Below are 25,409 nucleotides of genomic sequence, written 5' to 3' on the forward strand. Positions count from 1 at the left end.
CAGTTCTCCACCCACAGCCTGGCACCTGCTCTCTCACCTCAGCCCTCATGGTGTTCATTGGCTGATGACCAAGGCTCCCGGATGATGGGCTGCCATTGGACACCAGGCCTCCGGTGCCCTGACAGGAACTGGCCGGTTCTTGCACCAGGCCCCCATTCTTTCCTCCTTCCACTTTGTCTGGCACTGAGTCAGGACCATCAGGTACCTTGTTCATGCTTGCAGTCTGCTCTCAGCCTCAACCTCCACTTCCAGAATGTTCTACTGGCATATTTTGTGAGAGTCTCCTGTTGTGCTGCCTCTGCATGGCCAACCCCTCCTGCCCTTCCATGGACATCCTAAGACAATAACACAGGGTCAGATACTATTGTACGGGCCCTGCCTGTAAGAAGCTTATCAAGTCATAAGGTAAATTATAATCCTTAGAGTCATGGAACATTAAATCTGGAAGGGACCCCCTGTACCTAACTGAACTCCTGGTTCCAGGAAATTCATATGACTTACTCAAGGTCACAGAGCCAGTTAGGAGGTGCAAAGCCGGCACTGGCATTCAACTGTCTCATTCCTGTCCTTACAGACTTAATTGCTTTCTGTGGGTATGAATTAAAAAATGTTACTAAAGGTGTTGGAAATCTGGAATTGAAAATGAACTGTGTCCTATGGGACAACAGTGTGGGAAACTGCGACTTGAGGCTTTTGTTTTGGCTTAAGCTAAAAACTTTGGCTTCTGATTGTCCCTAACTCCCAGGGACACCATGGGAAGGGCATTTAGTCTCCCTCCCCACACGCACACAAATGCATATATTATGGCACACAACACTATGAACACCACATAGGATGTGGGTGAAGACGGCAGTCTTCTGGCAGGATGGCACCTTGTAATTTTCTGAAGACTTTTGGTAAACAGAGGGGACAGCCTGGAGGCTCATTCCTGCCCTTCTGTGTCAAAGAAGTCTTTCCACACAAACACAGGACTGAGGGCCAGACCAGGCGACGGTCCTGGGGAAGGAGGTGGAAACAGTCTGAGATCTTTTCCTCTTTATAATGACAGAAAACTAACTGAGAAGAAGGGGGACAGGAAAGACAAGAGGGAAGAGAAAGAGGAGAAGGAGAGGCATGATGAGACCTGGGGCTGGAAGGCCAGGTTCACGCCCTGCCACCCCTGCCTCTTGTTGAGCAATGCCAGGTGACTCTCGCCCTCCACCTCAGCTTACTCATGCACAGACTGGAAGTTTTAACTCCTACCTCACAGGTTGTTGGTATGAGAATCTAAAGAGATCATGGATTTGGATACAGCAGAAAGAGGAGTAAAAATGTTGCTTGTTATTGCCTAATGGCCAAAGACCAACAGCTGGAGGGTTCGTAATGCAGAGAAGGCTTGTGGTTGTTTAGTTCTTACTGAATAATGAATAAACTCTTACTGAGTTATTAATAGTTACTGAAAAGTTAATAAGTTCTATGCATTTGAATAGTAATAGGATGAATCTGGGTCCCAAGAGCTTCATTCACAAGTCAGTGACATTGAACCCTGGTTGGCTTTTGAACATTCTTATGTATAAAACTGGGAAAGCCCCACTTCATCCAATGGTGATGACTGAGGATAGATCAAGTGGATCACAATGTCAGTTTCTTTATGGGCTATAACTCAACGAGCAAAAAGAGATGTCCTTCCCTTTATTATTTAAAAAAATTTTTTTAAAAAATTTATTCATTTTTGAGGGACAGAGCGAGAAAGTGCATGAATGGGGGAGGAGCAGAGAGAGAGAGGGAGACACAGAACCTGAAGCAGGCTCTGAGCTGTCAATACAGAGCTCCAAGCAGGGCTCGAACTCACAGACCGCGAGATCATGACCTGAGCTGAAGTCAGACGCTTAACCGAATGAGCCACGCAGGTGCCCCGAGATGTCCTTCCCTTTAAATATACATGGATTTATATCTAGTTCACATATATACTCTGCTACAATTGCATTAACTGTGTCCAGTGACAAGTGTTCATATATATCCAAGGTGGAGAAGCATGTACTCAGAGTGATATTGGATATATCCATCCTGGGTGTGGAGGGCAACCCCAGGCAGCGAGTGCTGGAAGCTTCCAGTGCTTATGGTCAGTAGGAGTGGAAATCCTCATGGAATTTGGGGAGCAGTTTGGAGGGGAGGATTCAGGCTGGGAGAACATGGTTCCACACTATGTGTAGGTCATACTATGTGACCTCATCTGTTAGCTAACACAACCTGTTGGAGACCTGCATCTTTGTAGGCCCAGCTTAAAACTTGCATAGAGCATTTAACATCAGGGGATCAGCGTATTTTAAAATTGGGTTTATGGGGATATAGGAAAAAATCAGTTAATGCAGTAGAGACCCAAAAGGTGGACCCATGGGGTAGTAAGACTGTGAGACTGTAAGAGGCAGAAAAAGGCAGCTCTTGGTTCCCATGGAGCAGGGGGTTTGTTAGTCTGTTGCAATCAAAGCTGGCACCCATAGCACCTGATTCTGAACAGCTTAAAGGGGACTCAAGGGGGCCCACCCACTCACTCATTTGAGGTCAGCCTTCAAAGAGACAGGCTTCCCTACATGGACACAAATACTGACACACATACCCACAGCTGACGGAGCTATTTTTAAAAGTCCCTTGGTAGGCTAAGCATTAGTGGGTCGCCATCGGCCACCGTAGAAGGATTTTCACACCTTAGCCTGGGTCCATTTGGCGAATTTCAAAACATCTAACTTCTCTACAGAAGGAATTGGCAGTGTAGACAGATTGGAAAGCTGGGCCCTGGGTTTTACACGTGACTGGAGAACACGCTTTGAAGACAAAACTAAGTGCCACAGAGCTAGGGTGAACCCTGAAAATCACTGACCTCTCCTTTTCTTTCTCACTTTTAGCTGTTCCTTCCTTAAATGTTTTTTTTTTTTGTTGTTGGGTGAAGATCTGTAAAGGGGTGGGAACTTTTCCTACTCTTGGGCAATGTTTATAAAGGGTGGAGTCCTCACTTTTTATTTTTGTTCGTTTATTCCATAAGCATTATTATTTGGGATTTGTTTGCAAGAGTCTAATTTCCCTACTTTGGCTATTTTAATTATAGCTGAATAAAACTGAATTATATTTTTTAAATACTTTTTTGGGCTTTCCCAAAATAGCCCAAAGAATCATGAAATGAGCTTTGATTAGCATTTTAGATTGTAAACAGTCTTCAAAAAAGGATGCATATTGATATCATGAAGATGTGATCTTTGAGGTTAACCAAAAAACCCACTCTAAGGTTTTCTCATTCCTTAAAATAGAGAGTTGTGAAAAAAATATATATATATTAAGAAGAAGCAGGGAAACCATTACATTTCAAAAGATCTTTGGTAAGAGTGCCATTTTTCAATTATTAAAGTGTCCTTTTTAGGACACCTTGAGTTTGATCACTGTGGAACCCAGCAGGACATTAGTGATAACACTTCTTTACTTCTGGATGGGATGTGACTTCTGTTGAATTAAGGTGTTCTATAAATAGATACAGGGCACACCCCAACCCAGATCTGACATCTCTTAGGTGACATCTGAAAACTTATCCTTCGCATGTTTTCAAATTGTCAGCTTGATGAACCTCTAAACTTTGCAGGGTTCCTGTGGATAAACAATTTTATAGAATACACAGAATGGCAGACTAATGCAGAAAGTAAGGACACGATGAGAAATTATAGATGTTGTACACTCTGCATTTCAGGTAAATGGTTTCCAGACCAAGGAGTCAAACTAACTACGGCTTGAATTTATATTTTACAACTTATGGGCTGTAAGGCCTTGGGCAAGTTACTTCACCTTTCTGAGCTACAGTTCCCTTGCATGAGAAACAAAGATAATGCCCAGCTTTGTGCAGTTATTGGAGGGATCAGATGAAATAACACATGCAATACAAATTGTAGAGCTTCTGGAATACTGCAGACCCTCAGTAAGGTTGGCTTACAAAACCGGATCAAGAGAAGTAAAGATCAATATACCAAAATCAAAGAGCGTTTTCCTGAAATACAAACACTGAGAAAAGAAAAACTCAGGCGACTGACTCCTTGTCCATTTAGGCAACAAGTTTACAAATGGCCATAAAATCGCAGATGGTGTAAAGCAGATGACGTTGGTTAGTGGCTAAGGCCACTGTGTTGAGTTCTGCTTCTTATCTGCCTGAGACTGTTTCCTGTCCCCCTTCGCAGGATGGTACCGCCCAGCACACTGGCACTGAGAGGCTCAGCCTGGAAACATCCATACTTCACACATTTTCCTTTATGAAAAGGAACAAGCCAGATACTATTCTTAGGAAGAAAAAAAGACAAGCTTTTTTCCTAGAAGTAAGATCAGCAAGTTGACCGCCCCTGCCCCCCACCCCCTGCATCTACACAAGGCTCTCATTATTCCCAGTGTCAGTACAGAGCAGCATTCTGTGGCCACGCTGATCCATTCAGAGGGCCTGATGCTCAAGGAGGGCAGAGAAGTCCCAAGGCACTTGGCACGCCCAGTGAGCTCTTTGCTCTTTATTTATTTATGTGACCGAATACAGCTGCGTCTTGAGTCACTAGGCCTTCAGCAGTGACTGGTAAAATACAAATGTCCATGGGCATTTATAAATAGTTAAAAAAAAATCTTCAAATCTCCAAAGCTATCACATGATATCTCTGCTTTGGTTATAAAATAATGTTGGGTATTGTGTATCCTGAAGGGTAAGTTCAGCCGTATCAGCTGAAGAAGAGAAGTATCACATGCTAAGGGGTTACCAAATGGGGAAAAAACAGACTTCCTGCCACTAAGCATTAGGCCCAGGACTAGCACACAAGAGAAACCAGCAAAGCTGCAAATAAGTGGATTTACAAACTGGTTAGCACCACTGCCTTGCAGAACTGGAACAAAGTGGCTGGAGCTCCAGAAAGGAAGCAGCCTGGAAGAAAGGATAAAAAATGGTGGCTCGCAGGTACACGGTGACTGGGGATCAGCTGGGTGATCCAGGAGTCTGTGTGAGCATGCACCGGGAGTGATGGCAAGCAGAGAGAAAAAGAGCAGATGGAGGTCCTACATGTGGAGCTGCAGCAACCGGGGAGGCATCTCTTTGGCTATAGAGAGATGCTGCTGGGTGAGCATCCTGGCACGAAGATAGAGGCTGCTGGGCAATGATGAGGAGGCGTTAGAAGGCCGATCGCCTGCCCGCCTGTCACCCTCAGCGAAGGCCTCTTGCCTTTCCAGGCCAAACCCCCTCCTCAGAGCATGGTGTCCACACCTCAATCAGCACACAGCTCACCACTCTGTAATGGGGGGTTTGGGGCCTCCTCTTCTACCAGCCAGGCTCCCCAGTCCCAGCCCAGGGGTGCTGAGCAATACTGACTGAATGAGGCAAGGGGCAGTGGATTCTAGAAGGCTGGCCTGCTGGACCCCAAGGCCAGACCAGAAGTCACTCTCTGTGCAGCAAGAGGATAAGGGAGGGGACATGGTTTCTTTGCCACCAGAAGACAAAGGGGAAGTAAGCTGGAAGTACCCTGACCAGAGTATGAGTGGATTTGGAGAGGCAGGCCTGTGGACTGGTTTCAGCGGACACGACAAAGGCACAGGGCGAGGCTGAGAGCAGGAGGGCTGTCTTTTGGTTCTAGTGTTGTTACTCATGGATTAGGTGACTCTGGAGAAATCGTTTATTCTACCTCATCCTTCTAAACTGCAGGAATGGATAGACCTCTGGCTTCGAAATGTGGCTGATTATCAGAATCACCTGGGGAGCTTTACACACACACACACACACACACGCACACGCACACGCACACGCACACGCACATGCACACACTCACATATACACACACAGACATGCACAGACACACTTGAATCAGAAGCTCCTGGGCAGGGCCTGGGAATTTACATTGCTTAAAGCTCCAGAGTGCTTCTGATGATCATTGAGACTAGACAAACTCTGGGGGCACTTCCAGCAGTAGAGGAACAGGATTTTTTTTTTAAAGCCCCAACATGGGGCTAGAACTCACAGCCATGAGATCAAGACATGAACTGAGATTAAGAGTCGTACACTTAACCAACTGAGCCACTGAGGCATCCCAAAGGAATATGATTTTATGAAATGTGCACACAACTTTTAAAGAACCATCTTTTTTTTCCATACTTTTTCTTAGAGGAGTCATGTGCTGTTCTCTCTTCAGAGACGTGACAGAATCAATGACAGTACTCGAGGGTGGTTACCAGATGACCACTTACCCTGTTGTGTACCCACCCCTGGGGCTGCTGAAAGGTTCAGCTACGAGGCAGAAGAGCCCAGAGGCCTGGCGGGCATGCTTACAGGCTCCCAGCCAGAATGGGGATGGGGTGCCACCCCCAAAGCAGCACACTCCGTGGGCCAGGCTGAATCTGGCTTCCTCCCTGGCTCCAGGCAGTAACATCGGGTTCTGCGCCTTAGACCCAGGGTGACTAATGCTGGCATCTCAGCACCATACTGGTCCCACCAATGCCACCCCTCTGGTTCAGCTGGCTACATTCCCATTGGGCTAAGAAAATAGCAGCTTCCAGGTGGTAAGTGCATGATCCCTCCTGTGTGCTCTGCAAGCCAGGTCACCCTGAATCCTCACAAGCACCCTATGATGTGCTTTTACTGGGTCCATTTTACAGATGAGAAAACAGGTTTGGAAAGGTTGACTCATTTGCCTAAGACCACAGAGTAGGAGCCAGAACCTACACAGACGTACTGATCTTGAGGCTCCCTTCTTAACCTCTTCTGTGCTCCATTCCTGAGGTCCCCTAGAATGGAACCTCTCCCATCCCCACCTTCCCTTAGAGAGGAGAGAATGGGAAGCATCCCCTGCTGCCCACCGTGTCTCCTTGGCTCACCTTGGCCAGCCTCGCTCGCTTGATGAGGTCGTTGAGTTTGCGCACAGCCGCCTTCTGCGGAAGGCTCTGGATGTCTCTGAAGAGGTCCTGGGCCTCGGCCTCGAAGAGCCGGCGGTTATCAGTGTTCTGTAGGGGCTGTGCCCAGAAAGAGCCGATGTAGACTCGAAGGACCTCGGGTGTGTTGATGACCTTGCCCAGGGACCACATGAGGGCCCCGTAGACGCGCATCAGCTGCTGCGTGTCCACTTGGTCGGCCTTGTTCAGTACCACGCGGATCTTGTCATCTTGGCCGCGGAAGGCCTTGATGGCCTCCGAGAACTCGTCTGAGATGTCCAGTTTGTGAGCATCGAACAGCAGGATGATCCTGTCGACTCGCTCTGCAAACCACTGTAGGACCTGGCAGAAGTCATAGCCTAGGTGGAGAGAAGGGCACGTCAGTGTGGCCGACTGCTCAGAAGACGCATTTACTAGCAGAGCTGGGGACTCACTGGTTCTCTGGCAGCTGCCAAGGACAGAGCACTTCTTTCCAAGAAGGCAGTGGAGGCTCCATGGACTGAAAATCACTTCAAATGAGTCCCCTGGGGCTGGATGCATTCAGGAGATAATGCTGAGGACCCTAGGAACCCTTCCCTGGGAAGAAACAGGAACTGAAAAGGTGCTCAAGGGCACTTTGATTGGGCATCGCTTACTTCCTTATCTGTCATTTCACTTAGTCCCCACGAGTCTCTCATTTCACCTGGTACAGTCCTGGGGATGAATGGCAAATTTGATCAATGGCTCTGTAAAACCACAGGCCCTGGGTCAAAAGTTCTCCCTTCTACCAAAGTCTCACTTTTCTGAAAGAAGCAGAAATGGTGAAGGAAGAAAACCCGGGGGGCCACTTGAGGTCTCATGGGGGGTCTAGTAAGCACAACAAAAGAAGAATTATCTTCTCTTATCCTAAGTTTTTAAGAGTGTTAAGGAGGCCAAAGGTTGGCCTGCCCAAAACTTTGACCAGTATTTATCATTTGGACTATTTATATCTTAAGTAAGTTGTAAATATTAAAAAAAAAAAAAAAATCATGTCTCACAGCCATTGTGTGAAATGTCTTTTGCCAATTTCTTTTTAAAAATGGCTAGGCCCACAACAGACTCTGTTTAGTTCGGTTTGGCCATGTGCCAGTATACTCCAAATCGTGCAGCTACATAAACACTCCTCACAGGCCATGGTCAAGGCCTGTTTTGGGCATCTCCCTGGGGAGGCAGAGGCCCATGAAAAGCAAATAAGAGGAGACTAGTGCCACCAGGTTTATTTATTTATTTAAAAAAATTTTTTTTTAATTTAACATTTATTTATTTTTGAGAGACAGAGAGAGACAGAGCATGAGCAAGAGAGGGTCAGAGAGAGAGGGAGACACAAACTCCGAAGCAGTCTCCAGGCTCGGAGCTGTCAGCACAGAGCCTGACACGGGACTTGAACCCACGAACCGGGAGATCATGACCTGAGCCGAAGTCAGACGCTGAACTGACTGAGCCACCCAGGCGTCCCGACCAGGTTTATTTTTAATCTCAGTCTGATTAGCTGTGGACTCAGTCTCAGTGCAGCCCAGTTAAAGCCCAGATGGCAACTTTCCTGACTCCTATTTGGTGCTATCACCCCTTTTAATAGATTTTGAGAACTCCCAAACACACATAAAAGTCTCGAAAACAATATGATGAATGCTGATATACTCAACCCATAACTTTAATAAATTTTGACATTTGGCCTTGTTTGCTTCAGATACTTTAAGGAATTTAAGTCTACTTTATTTGTATTACAAAATACTCATACAGCAGTGAGGATGAATTGGATTTTCACTTGTCAACACAGGCCAATCTCCAAAAGACTGGTGAGTAAAAAATCAGGTTTCAAAAGAATGTGTACAGTAGGATAACATTCACTTAAAATGTTAAAAAAACAAAGCAATACTCAAGAGCCAATGGATACATACTATACAAACATACAAAAATATTAATACCAAATTTGGGATACTGACTGACCCTGAGGGATCTGAGGTAGATAAGAATGTGTCTAGGGAATGATCTATTTTCAAAAATAAAGGGGGCCGATTGACTAAAGTTTCCATAAATTTGAAGAACAGGTGTAAGGGGAGTAGTTGAAGAAAGAAAGGATTCAGACACAATTTTAATAAGGAAAACAAAACATTCAGAAATGCTGAAGCCCCCCGTAGACCCCTCCCCAAGCACATCCCCCAGAGGAAAGCACCGCCCTATATATGGTGTTTATCATCATTACATGTTTGTATATTTCCCGTTTGTGCTTTTCACTTCTCTATTCTGTCTTTCATGGTGGCACTCCCTGATTCCCTGGGGACAAGGAAGGCAAAGGTAATTGTCAGAATGTGGGTCAGAGTTTATTTTGATCACTATCAGTAGTCAGGTTAGAACAGAGGAAGATCAAAGACCTACTGAACGGGGTCACACTGTAGTATGTAAGGAGTCAGAGTCAAGATTTCACTCTGAGCTCTGTCCCTGCAGGGCCAGAACATAAGGCCTCCCAAAGTGGTTCTGTCATTTGAGACAGACTTGGGTGCCAGAGAGCCCCAAACCCCAGGTAGGAGACCCTCAGCAGGTGAGTGATGATGCTATGCCCTGGTAGTCAGGTAAGATGTTTTGGAAGTGACCACTAGAAGGAGCTGCGTGTGGACACTGGAGTGGATGCAAGTTGAGTTTTGCTGAACACCCTTCCTATTGGGAGGGGTGGGGTCCCCCGGCAGACAGTCCCTTGCCCCACTCGTTGGCAGTCTGCGGTACAGGCAGGTGATCTAGAACCAGAGAGTCATCTCCTTCCAGCAGAGGGGCGTGTTAAATCTTGACAGAAGGACGCAAAGCCACAGGGAAAATGAGAATTTATTCATGGCAGAGAAGCTGAGTTGACAGTCCAGTGGTGGTGGTTTCCTAAGCTAGTTTTCGAGACTAGCTCTCCAACGTACCCATTAACTCGGTGAACAACCTGATTTTCTGCAAATTTCCTTTTCTGCCTCAGGTAGCCAGAATTAGCTTCTTTGATTTGCTACCAAAAACCATGGCTGGTGCATAATTTTCTCCACATGTGAGTATTTCTGTTCAGAAATACTCTTACAATCAGTGCCAAGAGAGACTTGCCGCTCCCCTCACTGTCACCACTGGCACATGTGCGAATTCAGCCATGGAGACACGCATCTCTTCCTCCAAGGACCACCCGGATTGAGTGGCTGGCCTTGACATTACCATGGATTTAAACTTCCACTTAAATTTGGGCTCCTATAGTTATTTTAAATGTCTTTTTAAAAGACATCACTCCATGAAATAAGTCAGTCAGAGAAGGACAGATATTATATGTTTTCACTCATATATATGTGGATCTTGAGAAACTGAACAGAAGACCATGGGGGAGGGGCGGGGTGGGGGGGAGTTACAGAGAGGGAGGGAGGCAAACCATAAGAGACTCTTAAATACAAACTGAGAACAAACTGAGGGCTGATGTGGGGAGTGGGGTAGAGGGGAAAGTGGGTGATGAGCAATGAGGAGGGCACTTGTTGGGATGAGCACTGGGTGTTGTATGTAAGCGATGAACCATGGGAATCTACCCCCAAAACCAAGAGCACACTTTACATACTGTATATTAGCCAATTTGGCAATAAATTATATTAAAAAAATATAAAGATAATCTTCATTTCGAAAAAAAGAAGAAGGCAAAAATCACACACACAAAATAAATAAGTCAAAGACATCATTCCAATACTTCATTGAAATAAAAAGTTAGTGGGAATAGAGCTGCCAGGTGTAAGTTTACTGTAAGTGAAGCCATTACTCATCTTTGGAGGAATGGCTGCATGGCCACATTTTCTTGTTTTAAAGTAACAAGGAGAGAGGTGCCTGAGTGGCTCAGTCGGTTAAGTGTCCGACTTCAGCTCAGGTCATGATCTCATGGTTGGTGGGTTCAAGCCCCGCGTCGGGCTCTGTGCTGACATCTCAGAGCCTGGAGCTTGCTTCGGATTCTGTGTCTCCCTGTCCCTCTGCCCCTAGCTTGCTTGCACTCTCTCTCTCAAAAATAAATAAACATTAAAAAAATTAAAGTAATGAGGAAAACTTAAGGTACAGGTAGATAGAAGTGTATTCTATTCGTCATCATGCAGGTGTAAAAGGATTATTTGTTACATATTAGGGAGTATAATCAAAGATGAAGAAATCACTAAGTGTCTCAGGCACTAAGTGTCACTAAGCAAAGAATTACCACAGCTGGGAGAGGTTGGTCAGCTCATTTTTCTTCCATGCACACTTGTTGTTATTATTATTTTACCATTGTAACCATTTTTAAGTGTACAATTTATTGGCATTAAGCACATTCACATTGCTGTGCAATCCCCGTCTCCAGAAGTCTTCATCTTCCCCAAATGAAACTAAGTACCCATTAAACATTAACTTCCCTTTCCTCCCTCCCCCCAGCCCTGGCAGCCACCATTCTATCTTGCTTGTCTTTATGAATTTGACTACTCTAGGTACCTCATATACCTGGAATCGTACGACATTTGTCTTTTTGTGACTGGCTTATTTCATTTAGCACAATGTCCTCAAGGTCCAACCATGTTGTAGAATTTGTCAGAATTTCTCTCCTTTTTAAGGCTGAATAGTTCTTGCTCAATTATTCTTTGTGATTTAAGATAGGCACCAAGTACCTATCTACCAAAAAGTTCCAGCTGATTTTATTTTACTTTTTAAAAGTTTTCTATTATTTATTTTTACACTTATTTATTTTTGAGAGACAGAGAGACAGAGTGTGAGTGGGGGAGGGGCAGAGAGAGAGGGAGACACAAAATCCGAAGCAGACTCCAGGCTCTGAGCTGTCTGCACTGAGCCCGACGCAGGGATCAAATCCATAAACAGTGAGATCATGACCTGAGCCTAAGTCAGATGCTTAACTGACTGAGCCACCCAAAAGCCCCATTCCAGTTGATTTTAAAGAAATGACTTAAAATTAATGATGTCATTTAATCTGCCCGCTGAAGGAAAAGTGACTCAGAAGGATCTATAGATCATTGATTCTCAAGATGTGCTCTTGTATTAGATTCATATAAGGCGCTTGCCAAAGTTTAGACTTGTAGACCCCTCCCTAAAAGCACAGAATCGGAATCCCTGAGACTGGACTTGGTGATGTACGTTGTGCAAACCCTCCAGATGATTGCCATGTTTGGCGGTTTCAGGACTGAGTACCAAGGCATGGGATGGTACAGCTATGTCTACATTATTGTTGGTCAGCAAAACACATTTAAAGTAGTTTCTTTTTCTTCTAAAAAGGTACCAATAGATGGTTAGATGGTGCATCACAGAATTGAGGAAACATGGAATTTAAATCTGCTTATTTGAAGATGGATTTTTAAATTAAAAAAAAAATTTTTTTAAATGTTTTTATTTATTTTTGAGAGACAGAGTGTGAGCGGGGGAGGAGCAGAGAGAAAGACACAGAATCTGAAGAGGCTCCAGGCTCTGAGCCGTCAGCACAGAGCCCGACGTGGGGCTCAAACTCACAAGCCGTGAGATCACGACCTGAGCTGAAGTCAGACACTCAACTGACTGAGCCACCCAGGCGCCCCTAACATGGATTTTTAGATTTAGGAAAGTTATCCTGTCTTTGCTCACACTGGACCTTAGTCCCGGTGAGCCCTTCCCCTCTGGCTTAGGATCTAGAAATCTAGCCTAAATCCTTATCATCCTTCAAATACACCTGGCCAAACCTTGATTCAGTTCCATGTTACTTAACTTCCTTAAGCTCCAATTCTCTCATCTGTAAAATCGAGCTGCTGAGTAATTATATGAGAAAATGCTCTTAATATGCTCAGTATGATGTTGGGACTTTTGTAAACTCTCAGTAAATATAAGCTTTTATTATTGTTTCTGTGCCCTCCCCCCAATCCCAACCCCTGCTTTAGGTGAACTCAATTGCTTCCTCATCTGAGCTCCCTGAACCTCTTGCTTACACTTTATAATCAGATGGATGTATGGGTCTCTCTCATAGCATCATAAATTCTTTAGCTGCAAGGGCCATGTCTTCCTCATGGTCGCACAAGACATGGTTAAGAGTATGGGCTGTGTACTGGCCTTACTCTTTTTCAAAACTTAAAAAAATTGAGATATAATTGACATATAACATCATCTTATATTAGTTTCAGGTGTCCTAAGAAATCTCCTGACAAAGTGCTTCCAATTAAAAACAGTAACAACAACAATAAATCCTGAGTCAAAAGCAGTTCATAGGAAACAAAGGGAAGGCAGTGGTCAGATTTTTTCTTTTACTGTCGTTCACTTAGGATAAAAGATTTTTGAGGCCCTCCTTCCTAACCTGTTCTTATCTTCCAGTGGGGGAAAGATCTAGGCACCAGCAAAGAATACGGAAAGAACCATACAAACAACTGCAGTGAAATTTCCTGATGATAGTATATATATGGATTTCCTCATTCTATAATTTCTAAGAGAATATTATGTGCTTATACGCATGATTTTGTATTACCAAATCATTACTCAGAAACTTAAAAAAATAACCTAGTGCTTTTGTTGACTGAACTTGTGAGAGTACTTTACAAGTTATTTAAGATAGACAAGTCAATACATCATTAATGATAGGAAACTCTATGATCAATTTGTAAAGAGGGCCATGCATATTTCTGCTTTAACCGGAAGTATAAGAGTGATCACAGTTGGAAAGTTATAGACAATAATAATAATAATGGGTAGTGCTAATAATATGCTTACTAAGGCACTGTTCTCATCAGTATACATATATTCATTTACTTAATCTTCACATAAGTCTAGGGTAGGCACTATGACTATATTCATCAAGATTACTGTTTTTGCAAATACATATTTCTATACTATGTAAAGTTAATGCAAATTAAACACAGTTAGAAACAAGGTGGTAACTAGGTGATGGATGTGTTAATTAGCTTAGTTGTAGTAATCGTTTCACTATATATGTACATTAAACCATCATATTGTACATCTTAAATATATACAGTTTTTATTTGTCAATTATGCCTCAACGAAGCTGGAAAAAAAGAAAAAAGTACAGGCTTTGGACTCAGCTGCCTGGGGTCTAATCCTGGCTCCATCACTTACTAGTTTTGTGAGCTTGGGCAAGTTACTTAACCTCTCTGTGCTTCATTTCCTCATCTGTAAAAATGGGGCTAATAATGGCATCCACATACCTCATGGGGCTTTGGAGTTAACATATGAGAGACATTTAGAATCATTCTGACATCTAGAAAGCTCTCCAAAAGCTTTCAAGTTATCTACTGGTTATTTTTTTTTTTAACGTTTATTTACTTTTGAGACAGAGAGGACAGAGCATGAATGGGGGAGGGTCAGAGAGAGAGAGGGAGACACAGAATCCGAAACAGGCTCCAGGTTCTGAGCTGTCAGCACAGAGCCTGATGCGGGGCTCGAACTCACGAACCGTGAGATCATGACCTGAGCCGAAGTCGGACGCTTAACCGACTAAGCCACCCAGGTGCCCCTCTACTGGTTATTTAAAAGACCTTTGTAACAGGTGCATGGTGGGAGCATAATAAATGTTGAAGGATGCCTGGTTGGGACAAAGCATAGTCTTCAGCCATGGAGAAAACGCAATTAATTAGGGGAAAGGTGACAGGGCAATGATGCTTGAGCCAAGTGAAAGAATCAGTGTTCAGAAGACAGCTAATGAAAGACACAACTGAGCACAGAACTGCCCACATTTTGTAGAGCTGCTGGACCCTCAAAGATGCAGAGGCCTTTCTTTTCTTGTTTGTGAAACAGATGGAGTTCTACCAGTTGGTCTTAAAGGCCCTGAGTTGCTCCTAAAATAAAGCTATGATTCTAATCACAGACACTCCCTGGCTTACAAAAGTCCTGTGCATAGCCAGACTGGCCGGGATAACCAGAGCATACACTGGACCCAGTGGGGGGAGAGTAATGAATTTTCGCGAAGATTCTGTTACAGAGGGTGGTCAGGTCGCTATCATCACTAGAGTTCAGCCACACTATGCTAAGGGGGTCTGGGAAAGAGCTACCACTTAAAACAAAGTTGAAAACCAGTGGCCTTGAGACTGAACAAAGCCCTCGGCTCTATTTTGTTTGGCCTACATAGTGTCTTTACTTTTGGAGTTGACTGTTTTTGGTCCAGACACGCACTGTTAGTTTTTACAGATAGCCCATTCCACCTGGCACCCACTTCTGAGTGGAAATACCACAGCTCTGACTCAGACCAACCTTTGCCTCTGAAAAGCCACCCCAGCTCCTGGGCTCCTGAGAGGGTCTTGTAGCTCTCCAGAGAACTGTACCATCTGAGGTCACAGGTGTTTCCCCCACTGGGCTGTGATCACCCAAGGGTCAGGGCCCTTTTACCCTGCTCTCTACAGTACCAAGACAGTGCTCACCAAGACCAGCCCTCAGCAAATGCTTCCTGAAGGACAGTTTTCTGTGGAAAACTGTTCCAAATTCCCCAAACTGGCTTTAAACAACCTTTTGGGACACCGCTCTCTCTGGAACTTAGAAGTGCAATAAACATTTTGAAACTTAACAATACATTTTAAATGAAAAGTCAAAAGTGGATGAACTAATAATGATCAAGTGCCCAGGATGTGCTTGGAATGGTTGCTGAGGGACATATGTCTGTAGAACAAAGGCTGCTAGCTTTATCCATAATAGCCCCAAACTGGAAACAATCCAAATGTCCCTCAGCAGGTGAACGGATAAACTGTACAGTGGAATACCGCCCAGCAATAAAAGGAATGAGCTACTGCCACACAGCCGCTCGGGTGAATCTCAGAAACACCATGCTGAGTGAGAGAAGCCAGACGCTAAAGAATACACACTGATAGGAAATTCTAGAACAGGCAGAGCCAAGCTGCAGTGACTGGGAGCACATCAGTGGTTGCCTCTGGCTGAGGGCAGCTGGGACTGACTGCAAAGCGGCACGGACAAAGAAGAACTTCTGAGGGGGATGGAAAGTTTCTATTCCTTGATGATGGCAGTGGTTACACGGGTGTGCATTGGTCAAAACTCACCAAGCTGTACAATCAAAATGAGTGCATTATTATGTTATACTTCAATCAAACTGACATAAATAAATGCATAAGAAAGGAAGGGAAGGAAGAGAGAACAAATTCAAGGCTGCTAAACTTATTTAAAGATACACATCTCCACAAACTGCTGAATGGACAAGGAAGTTGAAATCTGTTCATCAAGGGGACTGCACAGAGCATCTTGCTGAGCATAGAGTTGAATTTAACTAAAGCAGGAGCCCTATGCTTTGGTTGAAATCAGTCTTCACCAAAGAGGTTATTGTAAAATTTGGCTCATCCACTGGAACTTTGAGAATTGTGTAATTTCACAAGTGTCCTACCTTCTGGCCAAGGTGATAAGAAAGTTTCTCACGGTGACGGGTCAGGGATGAGAATGCTCTGAGTTTATGAGAATCCGTTCCAGCTAGGTAGAATGCAGCAGACCCTGGGATACATTCAAACGTGTGTGTGTGTGTGTGTGTGTGTGTGTGTGTGTGTGTGTGTGTGTGCGCGCGCGCACGCACATGTGGGGGTAGTGCATGTATGTGTGTATTAATGAGTATGTATGGAGGGCACGGGAATCAATATCATAACAGACTTGTCCCATGGTGCTCAATGTATTTTTAACATTTATTCATTCAATTATAGACATTTCAATTCTATAAGACTTTTTTTTTTTAATGTTTATTTATTTTTGAGAGCAAGTGTGGGAGGGGCAGAGAAAGCAGGAGACAGAGTATCTGCAGCAGGCTCCGTGCTGTCAGCACAGAACCCAATGTTTGAGCACAGCTCAAACTCATGAACTGTGAGATCATGACCTGAGTTGAAATCAAGAGTTGGACGCTTAACCAACCGAGCCACCCAGGCGCCCCATCAATTCTATAAGACCTTCTAATGGAACTTTTATTCATCTAGAACAAAACAAGAGATGTCATCAATCCAACTGGTTAAAAATGTAGTTTCTATTTGCAAAGGGACCCACAAGCTATATAGCTAAGAAAGAGAATTTGTCCTGTGGAAGATCCCAGCTTGGCATCCTGGCTCCACGTTCTGGGAACAAAAGGAGGGGGCAGGAAGGAAGGGGCCACTTCTATCCAATCAGGGGCTTCCATCACAGCCCCCATGGAAACCATGGTCTCCATCTGAAGGCACCCACCAGGAAATGACACCTGAGATTAGAACAGTTGCCCCCTGGCTCAGGTAAATATAGGGCGGGGGCCCTGAAAAAACAAATTTGGCAGTCTGTTTTTAATAGAACAGGAAAAAAAAATGCTTAAGTTCCTTCCCAGAGCCAAGTTGCTAATTACATGAGTTTTAAACAAGATGTGTGTCAATAAAAGGACGCAAGATAATGCAGGACAGCCAGAACTGAGGCCAGGTTCCTCCTGCCCATGCCCCTGGCCCCATCCTTGGGGTGGGCAAGGCCACTTGCCCAGTTGGACATGGCCCAAGACTCTGCTCAGACCTCTCCTCTTTGGCGGGGCACTGGCCTGCCCCTTGTAGAACTAGCAGCTCCTGTCAAATGCCAGGTCCCTCATATCCCTACTGCAGCTGTTACTGGGCTGATTTGTTTGTGTAACACTAGCCTCTCTCCCAGAAGTCCCTTAGGTGTCATATCCATCTTTGTGTCCCTCCAGCACTTAGTCGATTGTCCAGCACAGACTGTCCACACAGCCATTGTCAATGTGCCGGTGGTGCCTCTTAACTGTAGTTCTTGTCCCCGGGATCCTTCCTTTCCAATCTCGTCCTCACATGATTCCCACCCCTTCTCAGAACTCAGAGACAATCTCCAAAACTTTGGGTGCCCTGATTCCTTCTAGAGCAAATGTTTACAAATTCTCCATGACTAGTCACCACATTACCCCTCCAGCCTTTTCTCAGAGGCTCTTGCTAAACCTCACCCTCCTCTCCCCATAAACCACACTGGGCTCTTTATTGTTCTCCAAAAGCATTCTGTAGCCCCCTGCCTTTGCACCTTTGCCCAGACTTTCTTTAGCTCCAAATGCCCTGCCCCTTTTCCATCTCCAGCTACCCATCCCTCTGGGTCACTTCCCTCTGGGACACCTCTCACCTGAGTAGAATGGATCCTCTCTCCCCATTTCTTCCTGAGAAGATATGTGTTCTGCCACAGCCCATCCACTACACTAAATTATAAGCATCCTGAGAGCAGGGGCCAAGTCTTAATCATGCTTGGAACCCAAAAGCCCACCACAGGATACTTTGTACTATCTAAATCAGGTTCCCCGCGACGTATTCTTATAGCACCAATGATTTTTCTTTCATAACCCTTATACTTTCCAATGATATATTTATTTGGTGATTATAAGACAGAAAGTCTATGAGGGCAGAGACTCTCTCATTCCATTCACCACTGTATACCCAGTACTCAGTACCTACTATTGAATGTAGTAGGTATTCAAGAAATTTGGTTTATTCCTCAAAAAATGAAAAGCAGAACTACCATATGATCTAGCAATCCCACTTCTGGGGATTCAGAAGAATTAAATTCAAAAGAATTTAAATCAAGATCTCAAAGAGATATTAGCATTCCCATGTTTATTGTGGTACTATTCATAATAGCCAAGATATGGAAACAACCTTAATGTCCTTTGGCAGACGAATAGATAACAAAAATGCGGTTTATACATACAACAGAATATTATGCGGCTTTAAAAAGGGAGATTCTGCAACATGGATGGAGCTGTAAGACATTACACTAAGTGAGATAAGTCACTCACAGAAGGACAGATACTGCATGATTTTGTTTACATCAGGAATCTAAAATAACCAAACTTGGGGCGCCTGGGTGCCTCAACTGGGTAAATGTCCAACCTTGGCTCAGGTCACAACCGCATAGTTTCTGAGTTTGAACCCTGCATTGGGCTCTGTGCTCACAGCTCAGAGCCTAGAGCCTGCTTCAGATTCTGTGTTTCCCTCCCTCGCTCCCTGCTCCTCCACTGCTCGCTCGCTCTCTTTCAAAAATAAATAATAATAATAAAAACATTTAAAATAACCAAACTTGGGGCACCTGGGTGGCTCAGTCGGTTGAGCGTCCAACTTCAGTTCAGGTCATGATCTCACAGTTTGTGAGTTTGAGCCCTGCATTGGTCTCTGGGCTGACAGCTCAGAGCCTGGAGCCTGCTTTGGGTTCTGTGTCTCCCTCTCACTCTGCCCTTCCCCTGCTCATGCTCTGTCTCTCTCTCTCTCTCTCAAAAATAAACACTGAAAAAAATTTTTTTAAATAACCAAACTCATATAATCATAGAGTGGAATGGTGGTTGCCAGGGGCACGGTGCAGGGGAGGGGGAATGGGACGTTCTTAATCAAGGGGCACAAAGTTTCAGTTAAGTAAGAGGAGTAAGTTCAAGAGATCTGCTGTATAAGATGTGCCCAGAGTAGGGGCGCCTGGGTGGCGCAGTCGGTTAAGCGTCCGACTTCAGCCAGGTCATGATCTCGCGGTCCGTGAGTTCGAGCCCCGCGTCAGGCTCTGGGCTGATGGCTCGGAGCTTGGAGCCTGTTTCCGGTTCTGTGTCTCCCTCTCTCTCTGCCCCTCCCCCGTTCATGCTCTGTCTCTCTCTGCCCCGAAAATAAGAAAAAAAAAAAGATGTGCCCAGAGTTAACAATACTGTACTGAACGCTCAAAATTTAAGAGGGTGGATTGCATTTTAACATTATACGTATACACACATACATACATACATAAATAAATAAAATATGAAACAGTAAAATAAATCTGATTAACAAAGTGAATTAACTTGAATGAGAAGTGTAACTGATTTTTAGCACATTAGAGGGTTTAGTTGCTTAAATAGTTCTGTGGGTTTCTAAAAAAAGAGCTGTTACTAATTGTAGGAAGTACAAATCATCTCAAAATAAACATCAGATATCTGGGATTGCTCAGGTATTAAATATATTTTTTCAAAAATAGTCACTGTTAACAATAGCAGCCACTTCAATTAAACATGTGCAAGGAGTCCTTGTATCATTTCCAGGCTGAGTTTACTCTGCAACTGGAAAAGGCTGTTTCTGAAAATGTGATTGGGGGTAGGTACAGAATGATAGCAAAAAATTAAAGACGGCAGTCAATATGACTGAGTTCTCTCAATATTCCTGCACTGCCCCGAGAGCTTTCTATTAGCACACTCTCCATAATCCTCACAATAACCCCATGAAACAGGTGCTATTATTGTCCCCCTTTTACAGGTGAGGATACAGAGAATCAGAGAGGTTAAATAACTTACCCAGAGTCACACAGCTATTTCCTAAGAGCCATGTTTCAAACCCAGGCACTTGCATCCCACAGCCTGTGCTTTTATCCATGAGCCCAACGTGGGGCTCAAACTCATGAACTGCAGGATGGTGATCTGAGCCGAAGTCAGATGCTTCACTGACTGAACCAGTGAGGTTCCCCCTTTGTGATATTTTTATTATTTATTTATTTATTTATTTATTATTATTTTTTTAACATTTTATTTATTTTTGAGACAGGGAGAGACAGAGCATGAACAGGGGAGGGTCAGAGAGAGGGAGACACAGAATCCGAAACAGGCTCCAGGCTCCGAGCCGTCAGCACAGAGCCCGATATGGGGCTCGAACTCACGGACTGCGAGATCATGACCTGAGCCGAAGTTGGCCGCTCAACCGACTGAGCCACCCAGGCGCCCCTTTGTGATATTTTTAAAAGTAGTTTTATAAGTGTTCTACAATAAATATATATTATTTTTATATATTATAATAATATATAATATATATTATATATTATTATATATATTATTATAATATATAATATATATAATATTTATAATATATAATTATATATTATATATTATTTTTATATATTATATCTTATATATATATAAGAATAGGCATACTGTAAAAATTATTCATCCATATGTGACTCGGATAACAATATTACTAAGGAAGGTTTTCCTTTTCTTCTATAATGGCGTTTCTACCTAGGGTCTGGATTTCTAGCCTTTTCCAGCCTATCACCATCTCAAGAAGGCCTGTGGGTGAAGTAGTACCTTTGCCACTACCCATAACCTCCGGGGGAAGAGGCAGTCCTCCATCAGCTGTACTTGCCTGAGCCATGGAAACAAGCTGGTAAGGAGAGGAGTCACAGACACTTTGCTCTTGCTGGCCTCTCTACTTCCTTTCACCCCTAGCCAGCTCTCCCCACAAAGCTGATCAGATGTGCAAGTGGTTTGGGGGTAAATAGGGGTGGGGAAGGGGTCGGCAGTGAGTGGGGGTCCAGGCTCCCGCTGGGGGTGGGGAGGGGCTGATACTAAACCCTGTCCTGGAGAACCAACAAGATAGCCAGAGAAGAGAAACAGACAAACTCCGTGGCCTCCATATCTGCACACACAAGAAGATCCCTGTGGTTACAGAGCTCCCTGTTTCCCTGTGCCTGGCCTGAGGGGGTTTGGCCACTGAACATTCCACAGTTTAAATAAAACCAAGGACCAAATCTGTCCTTGGATGGGCTTGGTGTTGTTTATTTTCTATTTCCTCCCCCAACTCCTTCTTCCTTTGGAATTTAGTCCAAAACTCTGTGAACTAACTTATCAGGGTCTGTTTCCTCCTAAAATAAACAAGCTAACCTCATAGCCTGTCTCTTTTTCCTCTGGGGATGTTGTAAAGATAACGATGGGACAGATGGGGGCCATGTGACCCTGAAGCTCCTTACATCAAGGATCACACCATAGGGCAGACAGGTGGGGAATGGAGGAAGGTTCCATTTGAGTATTGGGCCTGATGAATGCTGTGGCATCTGGTCATGTGACCAAGTCAAAGGGAAAATTGGGTTTCATGTCTTGTTTTCCTTATCAGGCTAAAAGTTACGTTAAGAAGCAGGTCCATTTAAAGAGGAATGAGCCCTGGAAAAAGACAGCAACATTATGAGGCATTTTAGGCTCTCTGCTGCAGAGAGAATTTGCTGAAAATTGACCAAAAAAATCCTACAAGTTCTGGAGCCTGGTTCAGCCATTTCACTTTGCTGGGCCTCAGTTTCTACATATATCAGATGGGTTAGTTGATCAGTAAGAATTCTTTCCAGATCTTAAGTTAACTATACTAGGTATCAGCTAGTTACATTACCAGCATAAGAATGTAAAACCACTCATGTGGCTATAGGAATACTCAGTGACTACATCTAATGATAAAATTATCATTAATTATCAAAATAATCATTAATTAAAAACTTGTTACTTGTTAATTTGGCACCCAACTGCAAACAACTCTAGGCTGGAAGAAATTACCAGAGGAAAAGTCACAGAATTGGAGGCGTTCAAGAATGCTTAAGAGATCATCGGATCCAACCTTCTAATAATACAAGTAAGAGAATCCAGGAATCAAGTGTCACACCCATGGAGACTGCCCATTCCTCATTTTCCAATGGAGGCAAAATGCCAGTAAGACACAGTCTCCACCCACGCGTGATGAGGCTAAATATTTACAAACACAGGTCCTACCTCGACAATACATCTTGTCATTTCGTGGTTCAGAAGGGCAAAAAGACAATATTTCTCCAAGCTACCATTTTCTAAAGAGAAATGTTAAACCAAGAATATGACAACTGGTGGGGTCAACAAACAGTTGCAAGCCACTTCTGACCCTCGAGACCCTGCCCTGCCCTTTTCCTCCTTTTAAACAATTCCAGTGTTGCGTGAGTGTTCTGTGAGCATTTGGACAACAGCCAGTCATGAAGGCCAGTGCCAGCAGCTACGTTATCAGCTAACCTGCTCCTAAAGACAAACTACCCAGAGGTAGTTATTTCTGGGTTTATGTCACAGATAGAAAGACAGATCAAGTCAGTGGGGACCATATTAATCCACACTGGGTTCTTTACTTAAAAAATGGCTCAATTATTTTATTAAATAAAAGTACACGTAGTTACCCATGCTGTTTCAAAATGGTCAAATACCTCCAGAAAGGAAATACCTTGAAAATATTTGTAAATATGCAAAGGTGCTCAACCACACTGATAATAAGAATGAAAATTAGAATTATAATGAGATACCATTTACCTATTAGATAATGCAAAGATAAAGGGAAGATAAGGGGGGGGAATCAGTAATGCCCTGAGTTGGGGAGGGTGTGTGGTGTAAACAGGCACTTTTGTATCATTGGTGGGAATGTGAAGAGGTACATCTTCTAGACAAGGCATTTTGTCAGCAGCTAACACAGTAAAAAGACCACAGTTCCTTTTGACTCAGCAATTTCACTACTAGAAGTGCATCTATTTTTTTTTTCAATTGAAGTATAATTGACATGACATTGAAGTAGAATTGACATTATGTTAGTTTCAGGTATACAACATAGCGATTTGACAATTCCATACAGTACTTTTAACCTCTGTGACTTATTTTATTATTAAAGGTTTATTTATTTTTGAGAGAGAGAGAACATATGTGTATGTGCAGAGGAGGGGCAGAGAGAGAGGGACAGAGGATCTGAAGCGGGCTCTTCGCTGACAGCAGAGAGCCCGATGTGGGACTTAGACTCAAGAACCATGAGATCTTGACCTGAGCCAAAGTCAGATGCTCAAAGGACTGAGCCACCCAGGCGCCCAGTTTTTAGAACTGGAAGTGTGTACCTCTTAATTCCCTTTATCAAGTTCACCCATATCCCACCCACATTCCCTCTGGCAACCAGTTTATTCTCTGTACTTAAGAGTCTGTTTGTTTTTTGTTTGTTTTGTATCATATAGTTCCATTTGCACCCTACTGTGCAAGCTATATATTTGCACTGTGTGAAAAACTATATTCTACAGCACTGTTAGTAACAAACTGCCAATGATCAGAAATGGCCTGGATGCCATCCGTCAAGAGGATACCAGCTGTTAATTTGGGCACATCTACACGATGGACAAAAGAAGCAGCTCTAAGGTCCTGACACAGACGCGCTCCAAGATTTACTGCTAAGTGGAAAATTCTTGGTGCAGAGCAGCGTGCAGGACTCTCCTGCTCTGGGAGGAACCCTGAGACACTGCTGGCAGAGTTTGCTCTGGAAGAGGAACTGGGGGTGTGGCTGGGACACTCTTCACCATCTAACTTCCTGAAACTTGAATTTTTCATCTCAAATATGTACACACACTTGTGCAACATGGCGCTATACTGAAGAAGACTACAGAAAGGTGAAATGCTGAATGATGGTCTGATTTGCACTTTACTTTGTGATTTGGATTTAAGCAGGAGGTGGTTTTGTGAAAGAGGCTAAAATAATCCTGGCGAAGTGGAGGTTTCTAGAGGAAACTATGTCATGGAGCATGTGAGAAATATCCCCAGATACCAGAAAGAAGATTATGAAGAAAAGAATTGGAAAAGTGACAAGAGCCGGGGCCCTTGGCCACAAAAGGACACCTCGTCCAGGTCACTGTCTTCAGCAGGTTTTCCCAGCTCCCTTCCTGGGCTGCCTTCCCCTGGCATTCTTTCCACAGGCCTATTGTCAAGTTCACATATTTCCTTTATCGTTCCCTCTCCGTTTTGGGTTTCCTGGAAAAGCAAGGTCCTTGCCGGACTGAGTCCCAGTACCTGCCACTATCAGCTCTCCCTGGGAAAACGCCGGAGCATGTGGCCGAGCTAACTTGCACGCTCCATCCATCTATTCTGGGACCGCCCAATTAATTCCATGAAGCGAACAAAGCTAAACCACTGCCGAATGGTTAATAGTTGTTATGTCACTTTATCCTCAAACAGCCCTGGGAGGGAGAATTTGGTCCCTTTATAAAAGCATGAACTGAGGATCCCACAGTCAAGTGGGGGTGCCAGGATTTGAACTGAGGTCAGCCTCCGCCAGGGCCCACAGAGAGCTTGCCTGCATCACACCGCCTCCCTCTCTGCTTCCCTGGGAAACAAAAATGCCCCTATTTTCAGCATGCGTCTACATCCACTGGCTCAACAGGCCTAGCCGCCTAGCACCAGTGTGTGAGACCTGACTTCCTGCCACACTCTGGGGCCTCTCGCACAATGCATGCTTCATTACTAAAGTCTGTGGAACACTTAGGTATTTACACCAATTATTCAGACCCTCACAAGATCTAACTCTGTGAAGAAAGTATGTTTCTTCCCATTTTACAGAGGAGGAGACTGAGGCTCACAGAGGTGGAATAACCTGCCCAGGTCACCCAGCTGGTAAGTGGAAGTGCCAAGGGAAGTGGAAAAACGTCACAGGCCAGTGTTGCTCCTCACTATGCAGCTCCACCTTCACCTATAATCCTGCATTTTCTCATTTAAAAATTTTTAAAAAAATATTTATTTTTGAGAGAGAGAGAGAGGGAGAGAGACAGACAGTGTGTGAGCAGAGGAGAGGCAGAGAGAGAGGGAGACACAGAATCCGAGGCAGGCTCCAGGCTCTGAGCACCCCCCGATGCAGGGCTCGAACTCACAAACCATGAGATCATGACTTGAGCCAAAGTCAGATGCTTAACTGACTGAGCCACCCAGGTGCCCCTATTCCTTCATTTTCAATCTATCACTCCCACCCTCCAGTCTGGGGGTCTCCTTT

At 44.2% G+C, this 25,409-nt stretch overlaps 1 protein-coding gene across 1 annotated transcript in view; it reads right to left on the minus strand.

Moving 5' to 3' along the window:
- EHD4 (EH domain containing 4) overlaps positions 1-25,409 on the minus strand; it is an 87,548-nt gene that overhangs the window by 14,286 nt on the left and 47,853 nt on the right. Inside the window, exon 4 of the mRNA XM_025918954.2 lies at positions 6,850-7,262. Within this exon, the coding sequence (XP_025774739.1) occupies positions 6,850-7,262 (413 nt within the window). The remainder of the gene's footprint in view (positions 1-6,849; positions 7,263-25,409) is intronic.

Source organism: Puma concolor, chromosome B3, assembly GCF_028749965.1.
Source record: "Puma concolor isolate L17-30 chromosome B3, mPumCon1.1.hap2, whole genome shotgun sequence".
NCBI classification, from domain to species: Eukaryota; Metazoa; Chordata; class Mammalia; order Carnivora; family Felidae; genus Puma; species Puma concolor.